Source organism: Bubalus bubalis, chromosome 3 (assembly GCF_019923935.1).
Source record: "Bubalus bubalis isolate 160015118507 breed Murrah chromosome 3, NDDB_SH_1, whole genome shotgun sequence".
In the NCBI taxonomy this organism is placed as follows: domain Eukaryota; kingdom Metazoa; phylum Chordata; class Mammalia; order Artiodactyla; family Bovidae; genus Bubalus; species Bubalus bubalis.
Window position 1 is genome coordinate 138,741,220 of NC_059159.1, and position 12,971 is coordinate 138,754,190.

A 12,971-nucleotide genomic window follows, 5' to 3' on the forward strand; every position below is an offset into this window, starting at 1 on the left:
AGGCTTAGTTGCTCCACAGCATGTAGGATCTTCCTGGACCAGGAATCAAACCTGTGTCTACTGCATTGGCAGGTGGATTCTTTACCAATGAGCCACCAGAGAAGCCTTGAATATAGGCTTTTTTATACTGTGTTTCTTGTCTGAAATGCATACGATCACATCTTATAGTATTTCTTAAATACTGAAAAAATATGTAATATGCTTTGTTTTATCCTTTATAATATCCTTTGTCCAAAAAGAACCCTGAAATATGTCTCAAGTTTCTCTTCTGTTTAATTAAAACTGTCTTCAAAGAATCAATTTTGCTATGATCTACTGCGGGTTTCATTTATTTGTACTCTATGCTTACCTCAGTATGTTCTTACTTCCTAAATATTACATCTCGTTGAAACTAGAAAACACCTATTTTCTTTTCTTTGTTTTTCCTGCATCATAAAGTAAATGTATTTCAGGAATAAGCGTTTCCTTCTCACTCCTTTCTTTTTCTCCTTTTTTCTTTTTTGATACAGAACGTATCATAAAGGTCCCAGGTATTTTCTTCTATTTATTCACTTGATACATTGATTTGTAAATCCTCTTTGCTGTCATTACATGTTTCTTTTTTGCGGGGAGAGGGGCAGCTTCTAAAACCTGACCCTGACAGCCAGTGTGGACAAGTTACCTGGATGGAGCAACAGCAACTAGGCTGCTTAGAAGGGCTGCCCCTACCCCAGTGTCCAATAGCCTGCTGCTAAAAGCTATCTCGACATGTTTGGGAAACAGAAGACAGAGCAGAGCTAAGTGCAGATCTTGTCCACATGTTACATTAAGGTGGAGAAGTTAAGAACATGTCACCATCACCCCAGACCTAGTGGTACATCTATGCTGGATGAAAGGCAGGTTTTTTAATAAAGAGGCAGAGCTTATTCCATGATTCCATGACTGACCCCAGACTCAAGGTCAGCTGGAGGCAAAGGTTTGTGCAGAAAGTCTTTTTTTTACAATTTTTAAAAATTAAAGTATAATTGATTTACAATGTTGTGCTAATCTCTGCTGTACAGCAAAGTGACTCAGTTATACACATATATACATTGTTTTTTATATATTCCATAATGGTTTATCACAGGATATTGAATATAGTTCCCTGGGCTATACATTATGATCTTGTTGTTTATCCATTCTAATGCAATAGCTGGGATCTACCAACCCCAAGCTCCCAGTCCATCCCTCTCCCTCCCCCACTCTCCCTTGGTGAACACAAATCTATGAGTCTGTTTCTGTTTTGTAAATAGGTTCATTTGTGCCACATTTTAGATCCCACATACAAGTGATGATATATGGGATTTGTCTTTCTCTTCGTAGAGAAAGTTTTCTTAAAGTCTAGGGCAAGTCAGCTTTATTTTCAGATGCTATTATTGCTACTGCTATTATCAAAAAAACTTCTCCTGGTCCTTATAATACTTCTACAGTTATTTTTCAAAACCTGAAACTGAGGCAAAGTCCTTCATAAAACCACTTATCTGAATGGCTCATAAAACCCAAGTCCTACAACAAAAATTTTTGTAAAGATACTCAAGTCTTTATAAGTAGAAAAATAAACAAATCTGTATTATACAAAGTCTTTCTTTTATAGGAATTGTGATTAGTAGTATAGTTAGATCATTTTCAAGTCTATTCTTCCAGATTACCAATGTATACTCAACCTTCACCCAATGTTCACTCTCTAATGGTACAGATTATTTTTAAAATATCCACTAAGGCTAATAATAGAGGCTTCCATAGGAAATGGCAAGCAAATTATTCTAAATGATTACATAGTTTCTGTTTGGGATAATAAAAAATTTGGAAATAGATAACAGTGATGGTTGTAAACACTGAATATAATTAATGCTGCTGAATTGTACACTTTAAAGTGGTCAAAATGGTAAATTTTATGTTATGCATAACACACTACAATTTTTTAAATACCACCAAAAGTTAATAATAGATAACTCATACTTGGTAGAACACTGAACATTTTACTTCAAAACTGCAATAGATTTTACTGATGGTCATTAAGTAAGCACTAATAAGCCAAATACACTGAAAACCAGAAAAGTTTTCTTTTGGTTTCTAACTTCACAGTGGTTTGATGTACCTTATAGAAAAATAAATATCAATTTATGGCTTACAACCAGAGTCAAAGAGCATATTAAATAGAATACCTGACTAGATCGCAACTTCTTACTTTCCAGGTGGCTCTTCTCCTGTAACAGGGCCTCCTTCTTTGAAACTATGGCCTCCCGTTTCTTTAAGTCTTCTTCCAGCTCCTCTAATTCGTGGCGTTGGTTCAGAACTTTCTCTACTTCTTCATCTAACCATTTCTTTTGTTTATCCAATTTCTACATTAAAATTCCAAAGAAATGTTACAATTTGTTTTTCTTCACCATAAATTTTATATGGTAATAATATAACTTCAGACTGACTAAGCACCTTAAATGAACATTTAAAAGCTATCTGGAACACCTTAAATGAACAAAATAGTGTCTGTCCAAAATTGTCAAGAAGTAAGTGGTTCTACGTTAACATCTTCCTGTGTTGTTTTATAAGGAGTTAAAATTTATTCCTTGAACATGCTTGAGTCTAGGATTTTTAAGGCTGACAATTTTCTTTATATATACTGACAGTCAGTTCTGAGAACATGCTGGAAATCTTGTCTGTTCCAGAGGTGCTTACCTCCATCTCAGCACTAATGAATGAGCTCCTTGCCTGACTGCAGGGACAAAGCTTTTTGCCTCTCTAGCCCCAGTGCCTGCTATACTGCCTTGCCCATGATTGACTTTCAGTAAAACATTATATGAATGACTGAATGAATTTCTGATTCAATTAACCAATGAGGTGAATAAATGAATAGCCATAGTGGAAAGACATAGGGGATAAGGCATGAAAACCTACTCTGCATTATAACCTGTCAACATCAAATAATTACAAAATAAATTGAGCTGTAAATATTTCCAAAACAAGCATCTCAGTATTATCTTGAGCTAAGGGTACCTAGAAATAAGTACAAACAAAAATGTGAATGGAATAACTATCCAAGATGGACTCTACCAAGTGCCCATCTACACTGCAACAGAGTAATGAAGCAATACTTCTTAAATAACAAAAAAACAAATCAATATAGTACTATTTTCCAGTTCTTCTCAAACTTGATAAAAAAAAACCAAAAAACCTGTTCCCAGAAATCTATATTAAGACAATAAGACAGTGAATATGCACGAGAAAAAATGAGCAAAGTGGCCAAGGCAAAGTGAGATCCAGAGTCCAGAGCTCTGTAGTTTTTCATCCAGACCTAGACAGTATGGTCCTATTAGCAACAGCACATGTGAATAATACTAAACCCTAAAATAGCAGCTCTACAATTACTAGAACAGTAAGGATATCCCAGAACCACGATAGAAATACTTTAGTTTTGTTATATCCAGCTATATCTTAGAAACTCCACACATGAGACCCTATGAAGACTAGCAACTAAAACATATTCTACAAACATTTCTTGACTGAGTGGGGTTTGAAAGTTAAGTAAGAGATCTTCTGTAAGCTCCATTCCAATCAAAGAGAAACCAAAAAATGATGACTGTTGATAATAAATGTTATATACAGCTAACTGCTAGGTATATGTATGCAAAAATGGAGAGAGGGATTGGTTCTGTCTGAAAAATGGAAGTAACATCAATGCCTGCCTCAGAGTAGGCAATACTTTAGCTGTGCTTTGAGGACTGGGTGCTGTGCTGTGCTTAGTCACTCAGTTGCGTCGGACACTCTGTGTCCCCATGGACTGTAGCCCGCCAGGTCCAGGAAGCCCTTGAGGATTGGGTAGCAGTCTGCTAACGTAATAGGTGTTTTAGAGAAACAATAATAAATGAGTGAATTTTCCTGCACTGGAGATAATAAAGTTATGATCTGTGCAATTCACAGTATCTTAGTAAGTTTTCTGAAAATTTCTTACTTTGTCTCTTCTCTCTTACAGTAAATAGTCCTACCACACAGTGCCAATTTTAAATACTTTCTTCTTATAAAAGAGTTTCATATCAAAACAAGGTCCTATTATAAGCTTTTTGGATAGTCATATTGATTAATTTATAATCTTATTTAGAGTCAAATTCTGGAAAATGTTGTTTTAGAACACTAAAAAGCAGGAAGGTTAAAAAAAAAAAGCAGGAAGGTTTCTTTTTGTTTATTATTATTTTTAACCCAACAAAGTCAATGCTGTGAGAACCTATTATTGTATTCATTTAGATTCTTAACATTTTGTAAAGCTGCGTTAACTATTCTATGCTTTCCTACCTCTTCTACTCCTCCACATACCCTTCCACCCAGAAATATTATTACCAGGCATGTCAGAGAGAAAGCTCTTTAACTAATTTCTAAAAAGCACTAGTAAAATAACTGAGAATACATGCATGTCCTAAATCCTACTGTTAAAATATTAATATATAAGATTTAAGAAGAGCAAATAATTTTTTCAGAATTAGGTTGATGCATTTGCATTTGAGGGTAATTATAGTTTTAAGTACAGTAATTTTTAAGACTTTTAGTACTGCCATTCCTTATTTACATAAAATTTTGTTTCTTTGAACTTTAATATTAATTTATGAATTTCATTTTTAAATGTGGCATTAAGACAATAGCTTTTTAATATATTACATATGGTGCATATACAATTTGGTTGTATTTGAGTAGAGAGCTCTTATCTTTAGAAATATATCTGTTTCCAAGGGAATAAACCAGTCTTGACATAAGGATAAACATAATCTAGTTTTCATGTTTACATTTCACAACATTCAAATAAACTCATTTCTACTGAAGTAAGAATACAGCATTCATGTTGATGTTGGGTAGAAACCAACACAATACTGTAAAGCAATTATCCTTCAATTAAAAATAAATTCAAAACAAAAGAAAAGTACAGCGCATTTCTAGATGAGAAATTACTTTTTAATAACAGAAAAGTTTCAGGAGAAATATTAGAAATTTTGTACTCCAGCAGCAATGTCTAGTGTTTGAAGATTTTATTTAGAGTCCACCTCTTTTTACCTCTACTTAGACAATCATCACATCGAAAAGAAACCAGGAAACACTAAATAGAATCGACAAACCTGGAGTTGGTCTATACTTCCAAACGAACCTTTTCTCCTTTTCATCTTAAATGCATCAAGGTCCTCAGCTTTCAGTTTTAGATCTTTCTGTTCTGTTTTTAACTGTAGTTCCTATAGAAAACAGGAATTTAAATCACCTTATTGCTTTTACTACATGGCCATCAATAAGTATTTATGCAGATAATCATTTTAATATTTACTTTCCTAGTTGCAAAGAGAAAGAAAACAAGTAGATGAAGCTTGGGGCTATTAAGGAAGAAAATAATGTTAGCCATTCAAGCAATAAAATCTCACAGCAAAAATCAGAAAAGCTAGGTATTTTTTTCATTTTTCGCCTGTGTTACAAATTAGAGTAACAAGGGTAAGAGTATGAAAATTATAAGTTCACTTTTCTCTTGCCTTTCTGAGTTCATTACCTTCAGTGAGTCCACCCAAGGTACCCATCTGCAACAGGGATATAAGAATTTATCACAGGAGAAATATAAAAAGAAAAGTAATACTCAGGTTCCAGCATTCAAAACTCAGATTTTTCAACATGAGAATAGTCTTTCAAGACCGATCATGGTCCTCTGAAGAGTATTTTCCAAATTCCTTCAGTTTCCATTCACATCTTAAAAGTCAAGTCAAGAGGGCCCATGTGTTCTACTGGGGTTTAGAGACGATGTTCTTGTCCACCACCAAAGCTTAGCAGGAATCTTGAAGGAGGCCATGAACTCAAAGTGGGCTGGTCCGCACTGCTATTTCTTACTGGTCCATGATGGATAAGTACAGAAATTAAGTGTTTAGAACCTTTTACAACAATTTAACAGAATAATTTTATGTCTACTGAATCTAATAATTAAAAGATAGACTTATTGTATATTTTAATTTTTATTTCATTTTTCTACTAGTTCTTGTTTTACAAAGGTATTGGGCTCTGACAAATTCATAATAAAATGAAAATTGTACCTTGTGTGTGTGTGTGTGTTAGTTGCTCAGTTCTGTCCAACTCTTTGCAACCCCATGGACTATAGCTCACCAGGCTTCTCTGTCCACGGAACTTCCCAGTCAAGAATACTGGAGTGGGTTGCCATTCCTTTCTCCAGGGGATCTTCCCCACCCAGCGATCAAATCTGAGTCTCCTGCATTGCAGGCAGATTCTTTACCGTCTGAGTTACCGGGGAAGACCCCCAAATTGTATCTTTTCCATAGAGAATTTTGGAAGTACTGAATAAAAGGAAGTAAAAGGGAAGTCTACCATTTTCCAGGTCTGGAAATGGCTGAAAAGAGGAAAAAGAGAGTAAGAAATATGTGTGTCCCAGTTTACTCTTGAGTTTTGACCTAGGAAGGAGATGATAAGTAAAGGTGTCACTGAGGGCAGAGAGAATGGGGACTGCAGTGCAGAGGCTTCATATCCACCATAGGTCCATGCAGTCTTGCTGAAAGAACAGAACTATGATCAGGGAACAGCAACTAATTGGACTCCTTGCACTTGGAGAATGAGGATTACGAGTTGAGGACAAATAGGGAAAAGAGATGAAGCCAAAGCTCCTCCACACTCTACACTGAAAGTGAGACCAGTCTGTAGACTATACTGGCTTCACACCAGGGGCCAGGAGGGAAAGGTGGACAAGGGAGAGCAGATTCCAGCCAGTCACAGGCAAGAACCAACTGAAACTCAGGAAGTCCCTCCTCCTCAACTCCATATGATGCAATAAAGCTGCACAATGGAACACCACATACACTGGAGCCTATCTTTGAGAAGCATGGGGAGGAAAAAATTGAATATTCTTATTCAGGAGAACTGAGAATTATTTGAAGGAAATGTCTAAACTATCAGAATAAGGTTTGAACAGACTGAATATTTGGTTAGTTCCTATGATATTTCCAGCAATTATTATGACATGGATTGGGCTGGGCAGGGTGCAAGGAGTGTCATAAAGAACACGAGGCTACTATAGATTCAATAAAGAAATTTTCTATGCCCACTTGAGTTGAATTATGAGTGAATTCAGACCCTCTTATATTTACTAACCATTAATTTTTCATGCTTCCCTATTGCTTGTTCACAGTTGTAATTCAGCTCCTGTCACAGTCACGGTGACTTTAGGATGCTGAAATAAAGGCACCTTATACCAAGGCTGACTCTCTACTATTCGTTCTTCTACACATGCTTTGAAAGTATTTAACAGGTGATCTAATCCCCTCTTCTGTATGTTGCTCTAGAAATTATTACCTTTACCATATATTGTAATCCCTAACATAATATTAAAATAGCTGTCTACCAGGTACTGTGCTATGCTTTTCACATCTATTTAATTATCCCATTTAATCCTCACAATAATCCTATGAAACAGATACCATTATAAATCCCATTTTACAGATGAGGAAATTGGTGCTTAGAGAAGTAAAAGTCCCATATCACACACTGATCCACAATTTCAGGGGTTCCCATATCTTTTCTTTACTATTTCAGTTAAGAACTGCTGCTCTAATAAGAACCTATGCAGAAGTCCTAGTATTCACTGGAAATGGTTTAGTCAAGTGAAAAATGAAATGTTAGAAAGCTAGTTCCAAAACAGCAAACAAGATGTCCCTTAGGACTCTGAGCAGATGCTGTTTTTGCATGAAGTAATAGAAATTTCAATATATCTTCAGGGAAGACTGTTCCTTTTCCTGGAATACTGAGAGAGATGGCTAGAAGGAACAAAATTACCCTAGATAAGAAAGTGCTAAGTTTTAGTTACCAGAAGAGTTGCATTTCAGCAGACTATGCGTTCTATGCAAAAGCTTCTTTCTTTTCCCTAAACAAAGATTTAGAGAGCACTATGTCTTTTTGGTTTAAGCCAGGGTTCATGAGAGATGAGAAGCTGAGACCCAAAGACCACAGGATTGAGAGGGGGGGGCCTGCTCCTCAGACTGGAGGAAGGACCGCAACACACAGACCAGGCTGTTGGTGATGAAATGAGAACTGACATCAGAAGATTCAGCCTGTACAGCTTTTTGGTTCACTGGATACGGGTAAGGAGGAAGAGGACACAGTCAAGAATGATTGATTTCTAGTCTACTCAACTGAATGCACTGAAATGTCATGTAAAGTACACTGGAAAACTTTACTTTCTCCCCCATTAAGGGAGCAGGGAGGAAGAGTAGTGAGGAGATAAAGATAAAGTGAGGAGATAAAGAAAGATCCTGAATTCACCTATAAGTCAGTCAGGTTAGTCGCTCAGTCGTGTCCGACTCTTTGTGACCCCATAGACTGCAACACACCAGGCCTCCCTGTCCATCACCAACTCCCGGAGTTTACTCAAACTCACGTCCATTGAGTCGGTGATGCCATCCAACCATCTCATCCTCTATCGTCCCCTTCTCCTCCCGCCTTCAATCTTTCCCAGCATCAGGGTCTTTCCCAGAGTCAGTTCTTCACATCAGGTGGCCAAAGTATTGGAGTTTCAGCGTCAGCATCAGTCCTTCCAATGAATATTCAGGACTGATTTCCTTTAGGATGGACTTGATGGATCTCCTTGCTGTCCAAGGGACTCTCAAGAGTCCTCTTCAACACCACAGTTCAAAAGCATCAGTTCTTTGGTGCTCAGCTTTCTTTGTAGTCCAACTCTCATATCCATACATGACTACTGGAAAAACCACAGCTTTGACTAGACAGACCTTTGTTGGCAAAATAACATCTCTCCTTTTTAATATGCTGTCCAAGTTGGTCATAACTTTCCTTCCAAGAAGTAAGTGTCTTTTAATTTCATGGCTGCAATCACCATCTGCAGTCATTTTGGAGCCCCCCAAAATAAAGTCTGCCACTGTTTCCACTGTTTCCCCATCTATTTGCCATGAAGTGATGGGACCAGATGCCATGATCTTAGTTTTCTGAATGTTGAGTTTTAAGTCAACTTTTTCACTCTCCTCTTTCACTTTCATCAAGGGGCTCTTTAGTTCTTCTTTGCTTTCTGCCATAAGGGTGGTGTCATCTACATATGTGAGGTTATTGATATTTCTCCTGGCAATCTTGATTCCAGTTTGTGCTTCATCCAGTCCAGCATTTCTCATGATGTACTCTGCATGTAAGTTAAATAAGCAGGGTGACAATGTACACCCTTGACATACTCCTTTCCCAATTTGGAAACAGTCTGTTGTTCCATGTGCAGTTGTAACTTGCTTCTTGACCTGCATACAGATTTCTCAGGAGGCAGGTCAGGTGGTCTGGTGTTCCCATCTCTTTCAGAATTTTCCACAGTTTGTTGTGATCCATACAATCAAAGGCTTTGGTATTAAGATATTAAGAAGAGCTGGATGAATACACACAAGAACTATATAAAAAAGATCTTCATGACCCAGATAATCACAATGGTATGATCACTCACCTAGAGCCAGACATCCTGGAATGCAAAGTCAAGTGGGCCTTACGAAGCATCACTATGAACAAAGATAGTGGAGGTGATGGAATTCCAGCTGACTATTTCAAATCCTAAAAGATGAGGCTGTGAAAGTGCTGCACTCAATATGCCAGCAAGTTTGGAAAACTCAGCAGTGGCCACAGGACTGGAAAAGGTCAGTTTTCATTCCAAGCCTCAAGAATGGCAAAATGGCAAAGAATGCTCAAACTACTGCACAATTGCACTCATCTCACACACTAGCAAAGTAATGCTCAAAATTCTCCAAGCAAGGTTTCAATAGTATGTGAACCATGAACTTCCAGATGCTCAAGCTGGATTTAGAAAAGGCAGAGGAACCAAAGATCAAATTGCCAACATCCACTGGATCATCGAAAAAGCAAGAGAGTTCCAGAAAAACATCTACTTCTGCTTTATTGACTAAGCCAAAGCCTTTGACTGTGTGGATCACCTATAAGACAACCCAATAAAGATGCCAATGGTTGGATGTGTGAATCCATAGCTCTAATGGTAAATCTGGTATTAAGGATTAAACCTGGGAGTTGTCAGAGTTAAACTGTAGTCATGCGAAAAGAGATGAGATGTCACCCAGGCCAAAGTATGGAAGATAAAGAGGACATAGGCTAGAGTCTGGAGTAATTCCCGTAAGTAAAGAAACGATGGTGTAGGATAAGCTAGCAAAGACAAAGAACAATCAATCAGAGAAGAAAAACAAGGTAAATATAACTTCACAAATGCAAAGGGGAAAATATCTCAAGATGGAGGAAGTGGTTAACTACGTTGAATGCAGTGTTAAGGACTTCAGTCACAGAGAGAGCACTGATGTACTTCTCAAGAGCTTTGAAGTGAATGGTACAGCCAAGACCCAGAAACCAGACTGGAGAAGACAAGAGAACAAATGAAAAGAAAAGAAACAGAATCAAATATAGTAAACTTTTCCAAGCAGTTTGGTTATAAAGGGAAGAAGAGAGAGAGACAGAAGTATAAAGTTGATGAAGAATAATTTTCAGATGAGAAAAATCTAAGCTGTTTAAAGAAAGAATCTAGCAGAAAAAGAAAAGCTGGCAATATAGGAACAGAAAAAGACATAAATGAGATAAAGCACATAAGTGCTTAGCACAGTATTGAATGAAGATAAATAATGTTATTTATTTTCTATAAATAATAATTATCACAATATTAAGAATGAGTAACTCAAGAGTATTAAGAAAGCAATTCCATTTACAGTAACATCTAAAAGAATAAAATATCTGGGAATAAATTTAACCAAGAAGGTAAAAGACTAGCACACTAAAAATTTTAAAATACTATGAAAGAAATTAAAGAAGAAATGAAAAGACCACCCTAGGGCTTCTCCCATGGCTAGGTGGTAGAGTCCACCTGCCAATGCAGTAGACACAGGTTCAATCCCTGATCCAGGAAGAGCTGACATGCTGTGGAGCAATGAAGCCCCTGTAGAAGAAGTACTGAGCCTGTGTTCTAGATCCCAGAAACTACAACAACTGAGCCCACACGTTGCGACTAACGAAGCCCTTGTGCCAAGAGCCCTGCTCCCCAATAAGAGAAGCCACCGCAATGAGATGCCTGCTCACTGCAATGAAGAGTAGCCCTTCACTTACCACATCTACAGAAAAAACTCCAGAGCAATTAAGATTCAGCAAAGCCAGAAAATGAAATAAATAAATAAATAAAATGGAGAAAATATTAAAAATAAAAAAAGACAGTGCATGCTCTTGGATAAGAAAACTTAATATTGCCATGATGCCAATACTCCTCTGAGACCTACACAGTCAACAAAGTCCGTATCAAAATTCCAATGACCTTTTTCCAAAAATGGAAAAGCTGACCCTTAAATTCATATGGAATTGCAAAGGTCCTTGAATAGCCAAAACAATGCTGGTAAAGTACAAAGTTGGAGGTCTTAATTCCCAGTTTCAAAATCTACTGCAAAGCTACTGTAATCAAAACAGTGTGTACTGGCACAAGGACAGACACAGAAACAAATGGAATAGACTGAATGTTGAGAAACAAATTCATAGATCTATAATCAACTGATTTTTGACAAGGGTACCAAGTCCATTCAACAGAAAAATAATTGTCTCTCAGTAGATGGTGCTGGATTTCCACATGCAAAAGAATGAAGGTGGTCCCCTACCTCACACCACATACAAAAATTAACTCAAAATGGCCCAAGGACCTAAACACAAGAGCTAAAACCATAAAACTCCAGAAGACAACACAGGGGTGGGTAAGTCCTTATGACCTTAGATCTGGAAATGAATTCTTAGATATGACACTAAAAGCGCAAGTGAAAAAAAGGAAACAGATGAACTGGAACATCATAAAAATGTAAAACTTTGGCGCATCAAAGAATATTATCAAGAAAATGCAAAGATAATCTACAGAATGGAAACAACATATTTGGAAGTCATGTATCAAAGTTTAACGTCCAGAATACAGTGAATTCCCACAACTCAGTAACAAAAGACAATCCAATTAAAAAAGACAACTTCAAAAGACTTTTCTCCAAAGAAGATATACAAATGGCCAATAAACACATGAAAAGATGCTCAATATCATTAGTCAATATGGAAATGCAAATCAAAATCATAATGACATTCCACTTCACATGTACTTGGATGACTATAACAAAAAAGAAACAGAAAATAACAAGGGTTGATGAAGATGAGAAATCAGACCCCTCAAACATTGTTGGTGAGAATGTAAAATGGTGCTGTCACTATCAGAAACAGTTGGTAGTTTCTGAAAAAGCTAAGCATAGAATTAGCATATGACCCAGCAATTCCACATCAAGGTATTTCAAGTCCAAATTGAAAGCAGGGACTTGAACAGTTACTTCTATGCCAATGTTTATCACAGCACTATTCAACAGCCAAAAGGTGGAAACAACCCACGTGTCTATCAGATAAACATAGAAAAAAAATGTTGTGTATGCATGTAATGGAATATTACCCAGTCATAAAAAGGAATGAAGTTCTGATATATATTACAACATGGCTGAACCTTGAAAACTTTATGCTAAATGAAATAAGCCAGACACAGGACAGATATTGTATGATTTCACTTTTATAAAATGTTGAGAATAGGCAAATTCATAAATATAGAAGTAGATTAAGATTACCAGGTGCTGGGGGAAAGAGGGGGAAAAGGACTCACTGCTTAATGGTTACTGAGGGTGATGAAAAAGTTTAAAAAAAGATAAGAGACGATGGTTGCACAACACTGTGAATGTAATTAATGCCATTGAATTATATGCTTAAACAAGGTAAAAATGTTCAATTTCATATTATATTTTACCACAGTTTATAAAAATCAATAATGTAATATACCAAAACTCACTGAACTATACACTTTACATTGGTAAACTGTATGATATGTGAAGTATATCTCAATAAAAGTGTTTAAAAAAAAAAATAAAGAATCAGTAACTTGGCTTAATGCTCTTTAAGTT

General features: G+C 36.6%; 1 protein-coding gene across 12 annotated transcripts in view; it reads right to left on the reverse strand.

Annotated features, from left to right (window-relative positions):
• Nucleotides 1–12,971, reverse strand: part of KIF27 (kinesin family member 27) — a 92,623-nt gene that overhangs the window by 23,567 nt on the left and 56,085 nt on the right. For all 12 annotated transcript variants that reach the window (XM_044940234.2, XM_006059111.4, XM_044940236.2 and 9 more), the window contains 2 exons: nucleotides 5,118–5,228; nucleotides 2,184–2,360 (listed from right to left, as the gene is read on the reverse strand). In XM_044940234.2, the coding sequence (XP_044796169.2) occupies nucleotides 2,184–2,360; nucleotides 5,118–5,228 (288 nt within the window). The remainder of the gene's footprint in view (nucleotides 1–2,183; nucleotides 2,361–5,117; nucleotides 5,229–12,971) is intronic.